The sequence below is a fragment of the Schistocerca americana genome, chromosome 3, assembly GCF_021461395.2.
Source record: "Schistocerca americana isolate TAMUIC-IGC-003095 chromosome 3, iqSchAmer2.1, whole genome shotgun sequence".
Taxonomy (NCBI): Eukaryota; Metazoa; Arthropoda; class Insecta; order Orthoptera; family Acrididae; genus Schistocerca; species Schistocerca americana.
This window is the reverse complement of record NC_060121.1, coordinates 180,594,254-180,616,828: the sequence shown is the minus strand read 5'-3', so window position 1 is coordinate 180,616,828 and position 22,575 is coordinate 180,594,254. Positions and strand designations below refer to the sequence as shown.

The window sequence follows — 22,575 nt, the reverse complement described above, 5'->3', positions numbered from 1 at the left end:
ATTGGTTGCATAAGAAATAATACGGGATGTCGATTAACAAAAAAGAAAACGTAAGTTTGTGTTGAAAATAACACTTACTTGCGTTTTAGAATGTCTCACGGTATTTACTTGTTATGAGCTCGTGCCTTACATTCATAACAGTGAATGTCGTTTTTCTGTATGTGTTATTGTTCCAAAGATAGTTCCGCTGAAATTTTTAAGTTTTTCACTGTTTTTTGATATTCTTTGAAATGAAATAGAAAAATTCCGTCGATTTGGAAAGAAAAAGTACATGAGCAGGATTCGAACACGGTACCTCCAGCGCGTTAGCTGTGATCCTTTACCGCTGCGCTACGCTGACTTACTGGGATTATACGTATTGTTACGGGTATAAAAAGTGCGCAATGAACTTCAAAATCAATTTTTACAAAAAAAAACAACGTCCGTCGCTAAAAAACCGGATAGCCAGGTACTCAGGGTAGATGCCTCTGCAACATATTTGAAGCGCATCAAAATCAGTGATTTACAGTATGGAGGGTCCCCTTGTCAATCTCTTTGAGTTTGCTTGAGTGTATCTGTGTATGTTGTCTAATCTGATGAAAGCCTGTTTGGCCCGAAGCTTTGTCTGACAGTCTTTTTGTCGTGTCGATCTGCGACTCAGCATCCCCGCTGTGTGGTGAACGGTAACTAGCCTTTGCGTAACATAGTTGTTATTCCATCCCGTATATTCCATTGTTTGAGGAGATAATGTTCAGTGCTTACCGAGTAGAGACGTACATGTTCTGGCATGTACTCGGTGACGGTGTGAGTAGACGGTGTGTAACGGCCGCCGTGTCGCAGCTGGTGCTGGTGGTGGTGCTGCCCACGGTGTCGTTCGTGGTGGCGGCGGCGCTGGCGGCGGCCATGATGTACCAGCGCTGCGGCTGCGCGGGCTGGCTGCGCCGCAAGCTGGGCGAGGGCCGGCTGCGGCCCGTCTACAGCTGCCGCGGCGTCTACAAGGCCGTCAGCATCGACAGGTAGGCCAGCGCTGACCAGCTACTACACATAAAGCAATGCCCTGGCTTGGTGGTAGTACTGCGTTGCTAGCTTGAATGAGACGCTCACTTCTAGAGCCATCGAATCCTCTAACGTGATTAGATGCTATCCCTGAAATACGATTTTGGCAGGTATATGAAACAGCCACTGCGCACTTGATAATCTCTTCAGTAGACTCAGACGGGTTCAAATTGCAAATTTTTTGAATCGATTATGGTACTCAGATTTCAGTGTTATATGACGAAGCTGGGACACTAACATGAAAAGTAAACGACGCACCACGAAGGAAATATCCGAATGATGTGGAAACCGGTAGATACGATGTACATGTACAGACTGCCCAATTATTACAATTTCAGAAGAAATGGATGAGTTATTCAAATGGAAGAGCTACACAAATTGAGCAAGTGAATAACGCGTTGGTCCACCTCTGGCCATCATGCAAGCAGTTATTCGGCTTGCCATTGACTGATAGAGTTACTTGATGTCCTCCTGAGGGATGTCGTGCCAATTTCTGTCCAATTTGAGCGTTACATAGTCCGAATCCAGAGTAGGTTGAAGGACCCAACCCATAATACACCAAACATTCTTTATTTGGGGAGAGATCCGGCGACCTAGCTGGTCACTGAGGCTCAGTTTTTAAGTGGAACTCGTGACTGAAGATAGCCGGCCGCGGTGGCCGAGCGGTTCTAGGCGCTTCAGTCTGAAACTGTGCGGCTGCTACGGTCGCAGGTTCGAATCCTGCCTCGGGCATGGATGTGTGTGATGTTCTTAGGTTAGTTAGGTTTAAGTCCCCTAGGACTGATGACGTCAGATGTTGAGTCCCATAGTGCTCAAAGCCATTTGAACCATTTTTTGACTGAAGATGATTGTACTTCATTCAATGTAATTCCAGGCCGGCGAACTGTCTGGAGACGCATCACGCAGTCGTGTGATACTGACGTGACTGTCACCCACTGTGCGGTCCTACAGTCTAGAGTCATGGTCTGTAGTGACATTCCCTTTCATACCAGGACCCCTTTGGTTGACAGCACAGCCGCACGTCGGCGATATTCTACGTCCTGTTTTGTTGCCCTTTATAGTAAACCATCCTGGGGTTACACTTCATCAAAATAATCCCCCCCCCCGCCCCCCCTCCCCCACCCCCACACACATTCTACTACTCTTGGTATTTGCCGAACCGTAACCCTATGCCAGGAAGCTGGCCTGATCGCTGTGCAATTGTGGACCTTTGGAGCATTGTTGGCCTGGCCCTCCTACCAGCTCGGAATTGTGATGACCTGACGTGCCAATTGGACAGAATCTGGCAGTGCATCCGTCAGGAGGACATCCAACGAATCTGTCAGTCAATTCCAAGCCGAATAACTGCTTGCTTAAGGACCAAAGATGGAACAATGCACTACTGACTTCCTCAATATACACTTTAAAAATGTGTATTTAATGAAAGAAACATAATATAACCTTCTGTTATACATCATTACAAGAGCATTTAAAAAGGTTTTTTTTCACTCAAAAACAAGTTCAGAGATGTTCAATATGGCTCCTCCAGACACTCGAGCAATATCAACCCGATACTCCAACTCGTTCCACACTCTCTGTAGCATATCAGGCGTAACAGTTTGGATAGCTGCTGTTATTTCTCGTTTCAAATCATCAATGGTGGCTGGGAGAGGTGGCCGAAACACCATATCCTTAACATACCCCCATAAGAAAAAATCGCAGGGGGTAAGATCAGGGCTTCTTGGAGGCCAGTGATGAAGTGCTCTGTCACGGGCTGCCTGGCGGCCGATCCATCGCCTCGGGTAGTTGACGTTCAGGTAGTTACGGACAGATAAGTGCCAATGTGGTGGCGCTCCATCCTGCTGAAATATGAATTGTTATGCTTCTTGTTCGAGCTGAGGGAACAGCCAATTCTCTAACATCTCCAGATACTGTAGTCCAGTTACAGTAGCACCTTCGAAGAAACAGGGACCAAAAACTTTTCTCTTTGCACAAACACCCATTCTCTGTAAGCTATTTATATCAACGTTTAATACACCACCTATCACAAGGTTTAACACCATACTTCGTTCGAAATGCACGCTAAACAACTGTCGTCGATTCACTTCTGCCGTACTCAATAACACAAAAAGCTTTCTGTTGAGCGGTCGCCATCTTAGCATCAACTGACGCTGACGCCTAGTCAACAGCGCCTCAAGCGAAGAAATGTACAACTAAATGAAACTTTATAGCTCCCTTAATTCGCCGACAGATAGTGCTTAGCTCTGCCTTCTGTCGTTGCAGATTTTTAAATTCCTAAAGTTGTGGTATTCTTTTTGAATCACCCTGTATGATGCTCGTTCTCTTGAATAAATAATCCGAGTTCTCTGAAATCGCAATCCTTTGTTTGTCTTTAAATGTACTTCTCATTTACCCATTTCGATCCCATTTGGATAAGTTGTTCTTGGTGCATGTTTTTTTATTGTTAATATTAGCATGTAATTTACCTACTGACGCTTCGTTAGGCACTAGCCCAGGAAGGTAATTACATGGTGATGATTTTTATGTTGTCCAGATTGAGAAACTTATCAGATGTGAAGGTAGAGGTTAAGTATGTGATAAAAGCCTCTGATAGTGCGACTGTCCTGAATGCATATAGTACAGCCGTTCTCCACCGCGGCACCAGGAGCGGTGGTGGGGAGAGGCGGTGGCGAGCCCATCGCCCTGGCTGTGTTTCAGCCACGGGAAAGTAAGCTGGTACTCATGTGATAACAGGGTGAGTGGAGTTGCGGCCGTCCTAGAGGGATTCCTCGCTGTAATTGAACCTGGGAGCACCAGGCCTGTAGTCCAGTGCTCTACCCACTGGACCACCATGGCTACATAAACTGTATTTATTAACTGTACGCTTAGCACTTGAATGCAGCATATAGAGCTAAGTGTTAGATGAGTCAGCTGTGTGAATGTAATTAGAGTACAGCTCAGCCATATTTGTTTTCACGCATTTATTTTATACTGAACCACAGCTACACTAATTGTAATTACCCTTTTAAAAAACTTGTTCTGAAACTATCGTATTTCCATTATATGGACTATTGCATTAATAATTATTTCAAGATCACTTACTTTGGTCTTAGCTACCGCTCTGAGAGAAACAGAAGATTGTCAGTTTGACTGTTACTGGAGCACTTTATTGTCTGTCACTACCAGGTGCTTGGTGGTGTACTGACATCAAAGTGACAATTGGTTGACATTCTCAGTTTCTTTACTGGCTACGACTGTCCCCGCCAATCAGTTTAATGCTCCGAAACTGTCCTGAATGACTTTATATCTTAAATCAAGACGCCTTACATGAGGCAGATGCTTTGAAGATGAAATTGTGTGGAGGTCACTCATAATACTAATTATTTTGTTTTGTGCCATGAGTACTTCTTACGTTACGTGCTACTGCTTAATTCTGTCTATAGGACACTGATGAATGAAAAAGGTAAATATCTTACGTTACTAATTTATTTGTGTTCATGGACAGAGAGTATCTCTGTGGCAAAAATAGCAATATTTATATACGGCCTTCATTGGTTTTATCAACAAAACAGACATGAAAATAGTACATTCATTATGAGTGAAAAACACACAGCACTGCTCTGATATGCTATAATGTTTATTATTTTATGAAGCGCTTATCGGCAGTTACGCTACCTTCAGGTAGAAGGATAAATATGTGTGGTTCTGAAATTTTTGTGGAAGAACGTGGGAGGAATTATTTCGGTAAAAATAAAATGTAAAACTATGTAATTTATATGAGAATGTGACTTCAAGTAATTACATGAGAAATTACAACACTGGATTTGAAAAGAAAACTAAGTACAACAGTATAAACCTATTCCAAGCGGGTGATTGAATAACACAATCTTGGTTCAACTCTGCAAATGTTCTAATGGGGTGACTGAACAAGGTATTCTTGTCTTTTACAGGTCCAAAATAACAAATCAGCAAAATATTACAAAGAGACAAGCAGATAAATGAAACAACTATTATTAAACAAAATAAAATTTTCATATGGTAAGTGAAGCTACAGCAAGAAAAATGGAGCATTTGAGTAGGAGAGGTAGATTACAAAATGGTCCAGACTAGATAATTAGCATAATCAGCAGTTGGAAGTGGTGATTAGGGAAACTGTCTCTCATGATTCAGTTCTAAGCCTTGCCTAGTGTATATAAGTTTATTACCTTCCGTTACTTTAAGGTAGCTCGCCTACCTCTCGTTGTGTACTTCTTGCTGCACCTTGTAATCTGGTCAACATTAAGCGGCTGATATTCAAAAGCGAGTAGCATGGAGAGCTGCATCAAACCAGTCCCAGGACTGAAGACCACAACAACAACATTCAGAAGCACAGTCTCCTTATCTAAATATCCTGTTATTTGGCGTTTCTTTCAAATGGGTAGTTACTGTCCTGCCAGATTGTCTGTGAAGAATAAATATTGTAGAATATTAATACAGTGTCGTTTGTTTTTCACTTATAGTATATAACATATCCTGCCATGGATCAATGGAACGGTCAACTAATACGCAGTACATTCAACCCTCTCTTTTATATTTGACAGTAAAAAGCAGAGTGAGCTGATAATTTTTTCCCCAGAGTTTAAAGCTTTACCAGACCTATACTATCTACTATGCTGTCTTCTTCCCAACCTTCTGCTGCTTCAAATGTGCAGGTAACGTACACTGTGTTAATGGAATTATCACGTTTCTGCATTTTTACAGAGACCAGAAACACAATACATTAAAAAATTTTCCGGCCTATGTATTGCAAAGCTGAGAAAATTACATAAGGTTACGTATCAACAGGAGATGGCATAATATTCATAATCCATCAAGGCGAAAAATATGTGTTTAAAAAGTAATTTTGGTAGTTGTTGCCTTTGATGTCTGTTCTGATCGTTTTAAAAGATTTGGTTCTCTTATCGTTCTCCCACTTTCTTGTTTCACTGTCATACTGTATCTTACTCCCAACCGTATTCCATCCACCCCCCCTCTCCCCTCCCCCACTCCCCACACACACACCCTTCCACGAAATTGGTGTCTCAGTTTACAGAGCAATACGATTTCCAGGAAGCAAACTGTTATGCTTGTATCAAGTTGTAACTTGATATTCTTTAATAATGCCGAATTTTAAAAGTAAAGTAATGTGTGACAATGCTCACTTCACTGTACAACGGTTTGCTTTAAGTTTTCAAAACGTTAAAAAGCAGTATAGGAATAATATTAAAACCTTGTCTTGAATTTGTGACTGCACGTTTATGGGATGACTTTCTCACTTAACTTGTGGTCTATTTGGATTGCAGGTTCTTCGTTCAGCTAACCTCGGAGTATGTTGATTTATGCTTTAAGACAGAGGTCACTGGATTCGTAATAGCTCCTATGTTAAAGTTCGAAGGAAAAGTTACAGGAATTAAGTTTGTTTCTGCACATTTTAATTAATGCTTCTTAGTTTCAATAGTTGCAATACAGTAATTCCTTTGGGTATGCACAACAATACGCTACTTCTTACTCGACTCACAGCTTCGCAGTCCCACCAAAAGTGAACAAAGGTCAATTAGCTGTACATATACACTATTTGACAATACGATATAATTATGTTTGTGCATTTTTCATTTGCACTTCGTTATTTTCAAATTCGAAATCAAGTCTGGCACTAATTATAAAACATAAACATGAGAATTAATGATACTAGTTTTTCAAAAATGCTTTAGAATTTTGATAAATTTTTTAACATTATGATACTTCATTGGGAATAACTTTGGAATTACTTGTTTGGATGAAAAATACCTCTTTCACTTTAATACGCAAGCAAACAACTTGACTGCATCTGAGTAGAGGCAAGGTGTATTATGCAAGAAATGTTACTGGGTCGATTGGTGAATTTATTATGTGTACTGTGTTGTGTACAATCAAATAACAGTGTGTGGCTGACCAATTTCATTATAAGGTATTACAAACTATATCCTTTCACCTCCAAGTGCGTCTTTCTCTGAGGAGCTTAAAGCCACTTCTCTGTACTAATCATAGCAAATATTTTAGCATCGCCATTTTGTGCTCTCGTGTTTTAGTAGCAGCAGCCGCATCACTCGGGTGTCCTTCCCGGCCTTACAGGAGCGCAGCATACTCTACGTAGAGAAGGAGATAGAGGTGAGTCGCTACACTGGAGCTTACCAGATATTCGACAAGTATTTTCTGTCATGCAGGAGGAGCACGTACTTTGTTACAACAGGCTGGTAAAACTTATTGATCGGCACTCATTGTCATTTTGTAACGGTAAAACCTGGCCTACATCGTGTTACATAAATTAGGTACATCTTTCAGAGTATATTTACTGACGTTAGTCAGTTTACACGCTGCGTATACATGATACGTTTGCTACTATGGCTAAATACTGATGATTTACAAGTTATTAAACAGTACTATGGTTTAATTTCTTTAAATCACGATATTAGTTTATCTCCTAATGTATACTAGTGACAAACTCAATTTTTTTTAGTCCAGACTTGCTACTTCTCTTGAGCTAAAACGTAAAGTTTATCCGAGAGTAGGAGATGTACACAAGAAATGATAATAATCTAGATTTCAAATTTCCTTTGCTATCTGTGAGTTTAAGTTATTGTACAAATGAGAAAAGAATCTAGTGGCAGCTTGTTGGTTTACTTTATGAGCCACTGAGAACGTTAGTGATGGATCACCAACGGTCATCGTTTCTTCATGTGTTTCATCTGTGGAAATCGCAGTTATTGTCAAATTGTGCAGGACTATGTGAGATGAATTTTATCACAGAGTATAAATACCCTTCAAGATGCACTTACAAGATGATTGTGACGGCACGCAGCCTATTGCTCACACTTCAAGGTCTTATGCAGTCATTAATTTCTTTCTAAGTGATGAGGTCCCCCAAAAATTATTCATTCGTTGATATCTTATGGCACAAGTGCAAAATATGTTAACGTGCTGATTTGTTTCCAAAAGCAGCAACTGCACAAACAGCAAAAGTTGATGAAATTAGTTGTTCCAGCTGCTCAATAATCCGTTTCATCTAGTTCAGGATCTTATCAACATAAAGTTTCAAAAATTTGTAAATTTTGTTTACCGACTACCTTTCTTGAGAAACGATAAATGTATGTTACTACGTTTGCTGTATATAGTTAAATATACTGAGTTCCCCAGAACTATCCTACCTTTTCAGGCAATAGTTATTAGTTCTTTAGAAAGCGGTGTTACTATAATGTTTTGTTGCTTTCCTTTCATCAGAATGGATCGTAATGTGTGAGTCGTCTATAAAAATTACTATCTCTGTATATTGAATGTTAACTGGATGATCATTCATATACAGGGTGCTCAAAAATTCAGTGCCCAAACTAACAGGGATGGTGACATAGACAAAAAAAAAAAAAAAAAAAAAAAAAAAAAACATATTCCATTAAAGAACCGCATATTGTTGAAGTAATAAGCGTGCAGGACGTTATTGTGTGTGAGTGATAGTAAAGTGTTGTTAGATGTTTCTCATTGCTTTATTGTTCTGATCACTACTACGTCACAATGAATGTTCATAATGAGTAACATTAACTTCAGCGCAGAGCTGCTATCGATATAGCAGGGAATCGCGTACTCGCTGGAATATTGCGTGGTGTGTTCTGTGTTTATGTGTCTGCTGCAAAAATTCTTGCGACCAGTTCCGCCTCCGAATCAGAAGAGGTGGAATACCTCTCGGCTTTCAAGCAGCTCCGGACTATGAAGTCTAATGAGGTGAGGTCCGGAGATCTTGCAGGCCAATGCACGGGTCATCTTCAACCGATCCAGCGACTGCCGAAAGTGCTAGTTTGTTACTGCTCGGACTCATTTTGCGGAGTGCACTGGGGCCGCATCATGCTGAAACCGCGTCATCCTGATATCTAAAGTACCTACACCACTGTCGGCGGCAGGTGAACTTCAAGAACACTGTGTATGTTGTTCAGCTGAATTGAGTAGGAAATATGTAAGGACGGTACAGTCGTTACAACTACAGAAACATTCGTGTTTTTTTTTTTCACCTGACGCGTTTCGCTTTGTTGAGGTAAGAAGAATAGTTCAAATGGCTCTGAGCACTACGGGACTAAACTGTTGAGGTCATCAGTGCGCTAGATTTTAGAACTACTTAAACCTAACTATCCTAAGGACATCACACACATCCATGCCCGAAGCAGGATTCGAACCTGCAATCGTAGCGGTCGTGCGGTTCCAGAACCGCCTAGAACCGCTCGGCCACTCCGGCCGGCTGAGGTAAAACATCATCAGCTTTGGCACAAAATAAACAGTTGGTAAATTACGAAATAAATATTGGAAAGAAGTATATAAAACAATTGAAAAAATTACACGGAAAAGACAAGAGCCTTTCCCAACCTTCACCTTCTCCTCCCGGCCTCCCCCCCCCCCCCCTCCCTTGCCAGTTTCATTTCACTTTCTTGTTCCTCACATTTTCCTCCATCTCACACTACTGTACACTTACGTACACTCATCATTGTTTCTCCCTCATCTGCCTAAAAATGAAAACCACTCCTTCATTATTCCTTCATTAATCTTACACCGTATATAAATACCCAGAAATATAATTAAATAGAACAACACACATACAATTAATTAAAAAGTAATAAATCTATAGCTCAAAGACAGACTACTGGCAATGTTATGTTGGCAACACTACAAAATACAATACGCTCTTAGAAGTATAGAAAAAAGTTAACGGTGGTGTGCGATAAAGCGTGCTGTGTAATACTTAATATATGCAAAGTTCTACAGAGCAACCGAAAATTAGACTACATGTATCAGTGCCTAATGATGAAAGACAGCAAAGATTTGCTAGCAGGCGGCATATCCCGATATCGGCGAGAAACTAGGCAGAAATCACAGTAAGTAAAAACCAACATAAAGCCTAGGCTTTCACGGCCGGCGTCTTCAGTAGTTAATGAACCGTTGACAACGAAGTGTCAGGAAAAAATAGTTTCAACACATCGACCACGACCTATCAGCCCGGAAGTTTTAACTAATAAAAACCAACATATTGTTAAAGAACTGTTTTTTGATATCGAAAATAAATCAACTTGTAAATATCTATAATTACATACTACTGATAATGCTCTGCCTCATTAAAGTAAAACACTAATTTTCTTGTAGTTGTAAGGACGGAACGAAAATACCCTCAAGAACAGTGAAGCAACTACGGAGAATATGGCCACACAAAGGAAGAATTTCATCCGATCATACATACGAATTGTGAAAACGTTAAACACAACGACTTTTATCTGTTCCAGTCCAGTATTACACACGCATGCTCAGTGCTCACTCAATATGTGTTTCTGACGCACGGTTGCTTTACAAATGTATTTGATTTTGTCTTCCTGTTACTTCGGGCACTGAAGTTTTGAACATCCTGTGTAGGCCTACGAGGAATAGGAGAATCAAAATTGCTGCGAAACTCCCTTCATGGTATCTTCCATTACACTAAAATGTTAATGTGTATGTACACAAATGGTGGAGCCTGCCATCTACTTCGGATACTCACATTAGCGTAACTGCAGCTGCTTTAACGAACGCGTCTGTATGGCTCAATAACGCCAAATCTTGATGTAGTGTTGGCAGAAGAGCCAACACTGTGTTTCTAGAGGAGGTCGAAATGCACGCGTTTAATTACACGCTGACTGGCGTGAGGTCTGGAACAGGACAATATCTTGAGAATTGCAAATAAAGTACGTAGATGATGCAATACTTAACTTTAATCCACAATTGTAGAACCTCTCTCTTGATGATACATGCTTCACATAATAAATATCAATTGAATACGGCGCCTTGCTAGGTCGTAGCAAATGACGTAGCTGAAGGCTATGCTAACTATCGTCTCGGCAAATGAGAGCGTAGTTGTCAGTGAACCTTTCCTTGCAAAGTCGGCTGTACAACTGGGGCGAGTGCTAGGAAGGCTCTCTAGACCTGCCGTGTGGTGGCGCTCGGTCTGCAATTACTGACAGTGGCGACACGCGGGTCCGGCGTATACTAATGGACCGCGGCCGATTTAATGGCTACCACCTAGCAAGTGTGGTATCTGGCGGTGACACAACACTTGAAACTACCCTTGTTACGTCTTTGATCAAATACTATCGTAGATCACAATAAAATTAGGTAGCAATATTTGACGAGAAGTGCGACGAGTGAAAGATACGAAACGATATACCACTGAAATAACAGATTTGCTTTTAGTCACGTAGATTAAACAACACAGAGGGAGTATGTCGCAGAAAAGTTTGTAATGAACAGAAATTCAGTCGTTTTTACATACACATAAGCATAAGCTTACAGAAAAATGCATTATGTCGTAAGGCGTGTTCCATAATTCCTGTTAGCTTGGGGCTACAGAGCGGTCTTGGTAGATAAAATTTTAATAAGAAACGAATGCAAAGTATGGTAGCGCTTGGATGTAAAATAACTGTAAACAACGTACCTCTACACAGTCGTGCCGTGTACAAAGCCGGCCGAAGTGGCCGTGCGGTTAAAGGCGCTGCAGTCTGGAACCGCAAGACCGCTACGGTCGCAGGTTCGAATCCCGCCTCGGGCATGGATGTTTGTGATGTCCTTAGGTTAGTTAGGTTTAACTAGTTCTAAGTTCTAGGGGACTAATGACCTCCGCAGTTGAGTCCCATAGTGCTCAGAGCCATTTGAGCCGTGTACAAATGGCTCTAAGCATAATGGGACTTTACATCTGAGGTCATCAATCCCCTAGACTTAGAACTACTCAAACCTAACTAAGCTAAGGACATCACACACACCCATGCCCGAGGCAGGATTCGAACCCGCGACCCTAGCAGCAGCCCGGTTCCGGACTGAAACGCCTAGAACATCTATTCTACATCCAAACGGTACATCTCTGGACATGATTTCCTTATCAAAACTTCGTGTATTAAGCCCGGTCTACAATCGCTAAAAGTCTGTAATAAGAATTGTAAAACAACCAGTACAGTTTAGTAGAGAGGAAACGAAGAGCAACTGGCGTACTTGAACATCTTTAAATAGTTCACCGAGTTAGGTTCGATATTGTACTAAATGTAGTAATAATTTCTTCAAAGGTTTCTTGGATATTTTTTTTAAGATTAGCGTTAATACGACGTATGTGAGCAGGTTTGCTTAGATGACTATTGGTATGTTTCTTCACATCTCATGAAACATCTCTGGAATGCTATGGCATGACTGATGGCCACTGCAGTCTGTTGGGGCCCTCTATGTGGTTCCACTACTAGTCGGTGGGCGGAAGGCAGTTGCGCGACATGAACCGCTATGCGAAAGGAACGCTTTGGTCAGTGCGCGGAAATACGGATAAGCGGAACAGGGAATTTCGCGTTGCCGTTTTTATGAGGGAGACGAGCACTTTATATCCGAATAACTTTCTTTTTTTATGTGCGTGTTTAAGAAAGGTAAACAGAGACAACCAGGTGGTTGGGGCATGATTCCCGAAATGCGTTGCTGAGGATTACACTCCTAACAATAGTCGTTGTGCGCCAAATGAGCTACAACTATCACTTTCACAACGAGTACGTCCGGTCCTTAAGGTGGGTAACATTAAATGAAAGTGCCTGCTTTAAACTTAGTTACACCACAGTTGACTTAGTACTTAGCGTTGTGATATCCTGATGTCCACGTTCAGCCAGTAAACAGCATTTAGCGCTGTAGTGCTTGCTTGACGGTGACAGTACACGTGCAGAGAACTGCGGGACAAACAGTCTGATGGACTTCATCCCCTGGGGCTTCTTAAATCCCATGTGTAGTCGGAAGAAGAATTAATTGCAAGAATTCTTGCAGTCGTCACATTCGTACAGGACATGTCACACCCTGCTCCACTAATAACGGTTATGCGATGTAGTTAACACTACTCATTTTGAATATTTATTGTAGCGCAGATCGTAGCAATAAATTACTGAAAAACATTTAACACAGCTTTATTATCAATACGACTCAATGACGTCCTAGAGACTCCGTGCTTACTCCAAAACATATTGGTAACTTACCGAAGTGCACTGAAGCGCCAAAGGAACTGGTATCATAGGTAAGCGTATTCAAATACAGACATATATAAACAGGCAGAATACGGCGCTGCGGTCGGCAACGCCTCTATGAGACAATAAGCCTCTGGCGCAGTTGTTAAATTGGTTAGTGCTGATACAATGGCAGATTATCAAGACTTAAGTGAGTCTGAGTGTACTGTTGCAGTCGTCCGACGAGCGATGTGATAAAGCATCTCCGAGGTAGCGATGAAATGAGGATTTTCCCGTACCACCATTTCACGCGTGTACCGTGAATATGACGAATCCGGTTAAACATCGAATCCCAGACATCGCTGCGGCCGGAAAAAGATCCTGCAAGAACAGGACCAACGACATTACAAGACATTACAACGACATTACATTCAACATGACAGACGCGCAACCTTTCCGCAAACTACTGCAGATTTCAGTGTTGGGCCGCCAACAAGTGTCAGCGTGCGAACTATTCTATGAAACATCATGGATATCGTCTTTCGGTGTTGAAGGCCCAGTAGTATACCCTTGATGAATGCACAACACAAAGCGTTGCGCCTCGCGTGTGCCCGTCAACACCGAGAATGGACTGTAGATGACTAGAAACATGTTTCCTGGTCGGACGAGTCTCATTTCAAATCGTATGGAGTGGATTGACGTCTACTGGTATGGGGAGAACCTGACGAATCCATGGACCCCGCTTGTCAACAGGGAACTGATCAAACTAGTGGAGGTTGTGTAATGGTATGGGGCGTGTAATTTTCGACCCCTTATACGCCTACATACGACTCTGAAAGGTGATGCCTACGTAAGGATCTTGCCTGATCACCTGCATCCATTCATGTCCATTGTACTTTCCGAAGGACTTGGGCAATTACAGCAGGACAATGCGACACCTCACACGTCCAGAATTGCTAGAGAATTGCTCCAGGAACACTCTTCTGAGTTTAAACACTTCCGCTGGCCACCCAACTCCCCAGACATGAACATTATTGAGCATATCTGGGATGCCCTGCAACGTGCTGTTTAGAAGAGATCTCCATCCCTTCGTACTGTTTCAGATTTAAGGACAGTCCTGCGGGAGTCATGATGTCGATTCTCTCAGAAACTACTTCAGACATTAGTCGAGTCCATACCACGTCGTGTTGTGGCACTCCCACGTGCTCGCTGCGGTCCTACACGATGTTAGGCAGGTGTGCCAGTTTCTTTTGCTCTTCAGTGTATATTTGTTGTTGTCTTTTGTCTCGGCCATTATATCTGTCAGTTTCGACACTGAATTTGTGACTAACGTGTTTAGTTACTGATTGTTGAGAAGGAATAATAATCATTTGTGTTTTTACTTTAGTACAGTGTTATCCTCATCTTGAATGTTTGTCACTTTGGTCGCGGTGTCTGGTGTCTGTCCCGCAGGAGGCGAAAGCTCGCGGCGAGGTGGACACGTTCGAGGTGAGCTACGAGCGACTGCAGCTGGGCCGGCAGATCGGCAAGGGAGACTTCGGGCGAGTCTTCCTGGCGCGCGCTGAAGCCGTGGGCGGCGTGCCCGGCTGGCGCACCGTCGCTGTCAAGAAACTCAAGCGTGAGTAACCACCTGTCTGTCTGGACTACCATACAACACGTGCCTGCAATCGAACATTTTCCGAGGTCAGACCAGCTGATGGGGGACCATGCACTTCAGTCGCACATCCACAGGCACTCAAAATGTCCTCAATATTCGAATGTGTATCTAGAGTATCACCTGTCGGTCAGCTTTCCCCGTAATTCCAAGTTTCGCGGCAGTAACACTGAATACAACGTTCTCGGGCTTCTAGCTCTTTCAAGTGGTTAAAACGCTACAAGCTTGTGACCAGTACTGTTTGGCCATTGTTAGTGGATTAATAGCTGAAAGGTCTGCTGACACGTCCTTTTATCATAAAAAAATGATTCTAGGATACTGCTTTTCATTTCTTTCGACACACTGGAGACACGCTCGCCGGAGACGGGAGGAACTTGAACAATGTCAGGAACGTCCCAACTCAATTGACAGTAACATCCAGTTCACTGAAGATATAGCAAAGGCGATGCCTTGGCTTTCTTCGTCGTCCTCGTCTGCAGCAAACAAAAGAAATGTCCTGTCCACAGCGTCTGTAGAAAACCTAAAACTGTATTTCACCTGAACAGGCCCTGAAAGCCCAACGGTACCTACCGGCCGCCGTGTCATCCTCAGGCGTCAGTGGACGGGGATGTGGAGTGGCATGTGATCACCACACCGCTCTCCCGGCCGTATGTCAGTTTGAGATCGGAGTCGCTACTTGACAATCAAGTAGCTCCTCACAAGGGCTGAGTGGACCCCGATTGGGCCGGCCGGTGTGGCGGTGCGGTTCTAGGCGCTTCAGTCTGGAACCGCGTGACCGCTACGGTCGCAGGTTCGAATCCTGCCTCGGGCATGGATGTGTATGATGTCCTTAGGTTAGTTAGGTTTAAGTAGTTATAAGTTCTAGGGGACTGATGACCACAGATGTTAAGTCCCATACTGCTCGGAGCCATTTGAATTTTTGACCCCGATTGCCAACAGCACTCAGCGAAGCGGGTGGTCACCCATCCACGTGCTAGCCCAGACCGACAGCACATAGCTTCGTTGCTCTGACGGGAATCGGTGTTACCACTGCAGCAAGGCCATTGGCCTAGGTTAGTAATTGGTATGCACAGTGTCAGACAGCGGCAGTCATTGCCGCTTGCACTGCTATCCTAGTCTGATCTGGGCAACTCACTGCACACAGTAACTGTTCTGTTGTTTTTCTCCGAGGTTCACGATGAACATACTCGCACGATACACTTTGCGAAGTAATGGAAAACACTGACCCACTCCCTCAACAATCTGCGAATATCCGATATTACTTTTGTGACGATGTGGTAATTAAAAGTTTTCTCGAGATTTTCATAAACATATAGTCATATCCTTCATCTTCTTTCACTTATGAAATTCTGTGACAGTCTACTTCACGGGTTTCTCATGGATATCTTTGAGTCCTGTATTTCTTTCTGAGTGGCAGCCTCTCCTCAATATTACGTATTATTATTATAATTATTATAAACTCTTTCTGTTTTTTTTAATTTTAGTGTGAGATTGAAGTATAGTAATAATACAGAACAAATCTCGTGAAAGAATAACGGCAGTTATTCTAGCAGTGGTCCAAACACATTTCCCTGAATGAATCATTCACCATTCATCAAAAACAGTGTTATTTTGAAGTTCCGTGACAGATTAAAACTGTTTACTGGGCTAGAAATCAAAGCCAGAACCTCTGTTGCCAAATGAGAAATTCATTCTGGAAAGAATCTCAACAACATCTAAGCCATTTCTGTGGTATACGCTACTTTAAAGGAATAACAGAACTGAACGGTTTATAGCGAAGCCTCTGTTAAGTTGGAAGAGGACCACATAGGTACTGACAAGCAAAAATTTTATACATCGAGAGCTTAATCGTTAACAGCAGTACTCTTGGGAGGCATTGCCCTGGGCTCCTCCACCGCACAGTTCTAAACTGCCGGTAAGTTTAAGATATAATACCGGTGAAACTAAAAGGAGTTGTAAATTATTTCACTTACATTTCAGCAGATAAATCAGTTTATCCTTTTATTTGTTATGAACTGCAAAGACCGTTCTCAAGTAAAAATATTTTATAAACAATAAACGTTATCAACACTAATTTAATGCCACAGTGTCCACAGCCGCGATGAACTTCATGAAAGAAATTAATTTCACACATACGGTGTTTACTATATCGTTTCTGTTTCGTTTTGTTTTGCATACTACGAACTATTGCAAGTGCCAAGTCATGGAAAAAATGTTTCACACACCGATTACTTGATGGATCTTATCAGATGAAGAGTAAACAAGGCCTTTGTTCCGCAAGAATTACGCACGATTGTCGTGTCAGTTAAGTATGAACCTATTCCACGTAATTCCGATGCTTATATGGTTCAAATGGCTCTGAGCACTATGGGACTTAACATCTGTGGTCATCAGTCCCCTAGAACTTAGAACTACTTAAACCTAACTAACCTAAGGACAACACACACATCCATGCCCGAGGCAGGATTTGAACCTGCGACCGTAGCAGTCGCGTCCGATGCTTATAGCCGACTTCTTTTATTCTAAAGGTGCAGCTGAAACATTGCAGTCAATGCCTGCTTGTAAGATCTACAAATGCTTTTCCATCAATATGTGAAAGGCATCCGTCCCAATTACCTATTAATAATTCTTATTCAGAAACAGAAAAATGGAAAAGGTCATTGTCTTAAAAAGAGGAAATACTAAGGCCGATGTGCGCCATGGTATGTTTCATCTGAAAGACCAGACATATTTGTCAGTTGCAAAACGGAAAGAACTTTTGACGCTATTTGGAATCCTTCCTAAATAGCACAGGGAACTGCACAGTTAACTGTGCTTCTCATACCACGGAAGACGTCAGTGCTGAAAGATTTTATAGTCAATTTGGTTATTAGCGTACAAAAAGTTTTAAATAAATGAAAATTGTTTACTCTTGACTATAATACTGCTAGTTAACCTTTTGGCTGCTTCAGGTGCGCATCCGGCTGCGCATCACCTGATCTATTTACCAGAGTTGATAGCCGTGGACTGCTGTCTATGCTTGAGCCCTTCGTTGCCCGACCTTGCCCTGTGCCAGGGCGCTCGCGGCTGTCTGGCATTCAGAGTGTGATTACCGACGTTACAAATAAACACAGTGTATCTGGATACTTACTTCATAGCTTAGAATATGGAGATGAATTGCTCGGCTGATAAAATGAACACTGAGACCGCCGATGCTGCTATCTCCTCATCAAAGGCTTCCTTTCACTTGCAAGTAGTTCTTGGGAACAGTGATTAGTTTTCTGTATACATCTGAGTCTTATCTGAAGTACTGACACTTAATTATCAGTTTTTTTGTACGTAACTTACGATGTAAACGCTGGAGAATCCGTAACGATCAAACTTTCACGTTCGTTTGTACTAACGCAATAATTCGTCGCACACAACTTTCCAGGGAATAGTCTGGATGCCGAGACACAGTTTCGGAGCTAATAACTATATTTTCGGATCATTAACCAATAAATTACCCCCATGGAAACTTCAAAACCATAAAAAGTCAATATTTCTGAATTCTTTCCATGCGTGACGCAATTGTTATTACACAGTAGAAATAAACCATGATGTACAAACTTTTGTTTAAGAATTCTAGAATGAAATACTAAATTCTTCACACCACCTAATTAAACGCCAACTTTAATTTCTAAAGATATTTTGTGCGTCAGAAACGGGCGAGTGCATGCGTCTAACCATAGTCTAATGAAGTTAAATCTCTATAAATGAAAATGAATTGCTGAGCATTAGTCTCACTAAAATCAAACAATAGCTTAAAAAATTTGGATAATTCTTTGGTTGTTGCGTTCGTAATTGCTACGGCAAAGTTTGGAAAAGTAGCCAATAAAATTGGAAAATTCTGCAAATACTGAAATAGCTGTTTCTACAGGATTTTCACGATTTCCGTTATTCGCAACTGAAACGATCGATACGAAAAGTTTTTTTTTTGTTTTGTTTTGTTCGTTATTGTCTTGGACATGAAGCATCCAGTCTGTGTTTGTCAGCACACTGCACCTATAATTGCATTTTAGTCGACAACACATTGTGCCTTCATTACTTTCTCGCCGTGTGACGTATATCTGTAGTGCTACAGGTAGTCAACATCCACACATCTCCCTTGTCGCACCACTTGATATGGAAAGCATTGTGTCAGTTGACATAAATTCAACTTTTACTCGTTTCAGTTTCTTCTGTAGCTTCGGCAAATCGCTTTTGTTGCTACGTACAGTACCGTATGCTGCTGTTCTATGATTGTGAAGCCAGAGGAACGTGTCTTGACTTACATACCATCTGTCGACATACAGAGTATGTCCACGTTCACAGTACGGCTTCGTTGGTGTTGCTACTACACCGCCGGATTTCCTCAAACTACGGACTTCAATTTCTGTTGTTGTGCCTAGGTATGATGTGAAACCCAAGAACTATCCAGTTTTATAGTTGTACAACACCAATGTCTCGAGTCCAAATCTACTTCGTTTCGAAACAATGAACTGTTTAAAAGATAAGCAACCTTTGATCAATAGTAGGCTTTCATGGACACAGAGTTTTTTGTATGGATTAAACGCACTGCGTAACGCCATACGAACTGTATCAATTATTTTCCTAATTTTTAAACAAACTGTCATGTCCACGATTGGTAGAGTTGTCACTAAAATGCAACATTCTCGAAAGTAACATAAAACGCTAACGGGAAATAGCTTCGCCCAGAATTGCAATATTCAGAAGTACATCTCTGGAGCAACATTTTCTTATTTGCAACTTTTTAACCACGGGTTACGAGAAGCCAAAAACCAATGAACCAATACAGTGCCCCAAAACCAGTACCTTCGCAGTTGGACAATCGAGTATGGACTGATTCCGACATCTTTCCCATGGTGAAAGTGCAAAATCAGTTTGTTTCAAGTGCTATAAATTTCATCAGATTTTGTGATTGAAATAGCATGAAAAAAGATAGAACGCATGAATCAGGCGCTAGTTCACAATTATGCCCTAATGATGACTCATCAAAAGCATGCAGTGCTGGACTGAAATCACGCTTTTGCCAATCAAATTTGTCACCACGGCATGGCCTTTTACGGATCGATTAGTCTTCACTTTCAGAATCTCAAGAAGAACTATAATGGTGAGCTCTATTTGGTGAAGTACGTGGACACGTATTGCTAAGAGATTCTTATGACGAAACCATCACCATCACTACAGTCATTGAAGATGCCACACTGTCACTGTCACTCCTTGTGAGTATCTCCAGTATCTCTTCGTCAGTGCAACCACGCCGAAGTGGCTTTTGTCTGTGGAACGCAAAACTCTAAAAATCCTGATGAGTAGGTAGAAAGCTAAACGACACCACAATAGCAAAATGCAGATGATCACACGAACCAGCTAGCATGAACGTGGAACGGCAACTGTGATATCCGGCGAAAATACCACTGAGCGGCTATAGACGTCCGCAGGACCACAGGTAGCGGAACCTGCTAATGACGGCCTTTGCCGTCATTAGGATTCAGGTACCGGCAAGGCCGCGACGGTGGATGCCGTCTGCAGCGCCAGTGGGAAATACCACTTGAGCGGCTAACGACGTCAGCAGCCTCAGTGGGAAGGTGGAGCGAGTGCCAGAAATCTGCCATGTCGGACATTTGCCACACTTGCCCCTTCGCCAGATAACGATCCCTCAGGTAAGGGACACCCTTCCTCGTACTTCTTCTGTCCGCTTGCAGACCGCAGTCTCCACATCTTACTCGATACAACCAGTACGGAAGGGTCCTTCTTCTTCGACATCTTGGCCAAATACAGTGCTTCTTTACAGAAATCGAAATATTTATAACTTTTGGGAAACTAAAGCAATACCGACGATTATGTCAGTATGAAATTAGTTCTGTCAAGTATAAATATAGATCCCTCTGCCTGCACTGTAGCTTCCTTTCACGCTTACTGATTGCGAAAGAAACAGTCCATCGCCATGGGAGCAACAAGAAAGGAACGATGCAAAGAGAATGCGAATGTACGCTAATCATTTGTTTTTGATCACTGCATTTGTGTCTACTTTAATTATTACAACTGCATGTCCAAAAGACAATAAGGAAAGAAGAAATGGGTATGTGAATGTGAGAAAAGAAAAACGACGTACTCCATATTAATATACTCTCTAAAATACGATATCTCTTGCGGCGAAACATTAGTTAATAAAGTGTAGCGGGACAATGTTCAAGCCGGCCGAAGTGGCCGTGCGGTTAAAGGCGCTGCAGTCTGGAACCGCAAGACTGCTACGGTCGCAGGTTCGAATCCTGCCTCGGGCATGGATGTTTGTGACGTCCTTAGGTTAGTTAGGTTTAACTAGTTCAAAGTTCTAGGGGACTGATAACCTCAGAAGTTGAGTCCCATAGTGCTCAGAGCCATTTGAACCATTTGACAATGTTCAAAACATGACTGAAAATACGTTCACTTAATACAGATAAGAACATGTATGATTGACATGTCATCCAAAGTCGACGTACAATTTTAAAATGTCAGAAATAAGGAAATGAAGTAATACAAAATGCTATGCTTGTAACATACGTTGTTGTTCTACATTGTTTAGGTCTGGTATTTACAGGGTCACAGAGAAAATATCCTAGGTTTTGGAGGGAAAAGCCGTAATTGCAATGATCTGCACTACAGCAGAAACAAGAAGCACATCTTAACGGAAAATAATGTTTTCCAGCTCACAAGCGACATTGAAGCAGATAGTTCCTGTGACTTAGTATGGCCAGAGGCTATATTCGACAGCCGGAATAAATTAATAACTGGCTCCTTTTACCGACCCCCGCGGTCTCAGATGAAACAGTTGCTGAACAGTTCAAAGAAAACTTGAGTCTCATTACAAATAAGTGCCCTACTCATACAGTTGGCAGTGACTTCAATCCACCTTCTGTATTTTGACATTTTCAGACCCTATTGTAGATATAAAACACACCTCGTAATTGTTCTCAATGCTTTTTTTTTTTAGATTACTTTGAACAGTTAGGTCATGACTCCATTCAAATTGTAAATGGTTACGAAAACACGCTTGACCTCTTAGCCACAAATAATTCTGAGCATCACGACGGATACAGTGATTAGTGAACACACAGTCGTAGCGAAGCTCACTTCCGTGACAAAGAAATTCACCAACACTAAACGCGAAATATATCTATTTCCAAAAGCAACAAAAATTCGGTTGACGTCTTTCTAAGAGACAGTCTCCAATGCTTCCAAACTATGTAAGTGAAGACCATATGTGGCTTAAGTTCAAAGAAATAGTGTCAACATCACTCGGCAATTCATACCAAATAAATTAACAAGAGACGGAACTGATCCCCCATGGTATACAAAACACAACAGAAAGCTGCTGCAGGAACACTGAAAAAGGCAAGTATAATTTAGACGAGCGCGAAATCTCCAAGATTGGCGAAGTTTTACTGAGGCTCGAAATTTGGTGCGGATTTCAGTGCGAGATGCATTTAATAGTTTCCACAACGATACTCTCTCTAGAAATATGGCGGAAAATCGAAAGAGGTTCGGGTTCTATGTTAAGTAAATCAGCGGAAAGGCTCAGTAAGTGATGAGGAGGAGCGGAAGACAAGGGACCCAACGCTTCGGAGCAGGTAAAATGGTGGCAAATGTCCGGCGTGGCAAATGTCCGAACACCGGTGGAACGTGGCGGGATTTGTCTGCGGAGCTCAAAGGGTTGTTACAGCAGGTTTTCTGTACTTGTATTATGACAAAGAAAACGTAGTGCCTTAGTAGTGTGGCACTTGAAACAAAAACTTTCTTATTAGTGTCTTTCGTTTGGATGAATGTTCGGCCCTCTATGAGTGTACTTGTATCACCTGCCAAAACAACCACTTTGACTGCGAGGTGGCGCAG

The 22,575-nt window shown here is 42.0% G+C and overlaps 1 protein-coding gene across 1 annotated transcript in view; it reads left to right on the top strand.

Annotated features, from left to right (window-relative positions):
* The first annotated feature begins 756 nt into the window (after nucleotides 1-756).
* Nucleotides 757-22,575, top strand: part of LOC124605957 (proto-oncogene tyrosine-protein kinase receptor Ret-like) — a 198,778-nt gene continuing 176,959 nt past the window's right edge. Inside the window, exons 1-3 of the mRNA XM_047137920.1 lie at nucleotides 757-995; nucleotides 7,101-7,179; nucleotides 14,484-14,649. Coding sequence (XP_046993876.1) covers nucleotides 757-995; nucleotides 7,101-7,179; nucleotides 14,484-14,649 — 484 coding nt within the window. The remainder of the gene's footprint in view (nucleotides 996-7,100; nucleotides 7,180-14,483; nucleotides 14,650-22,575) is intronic.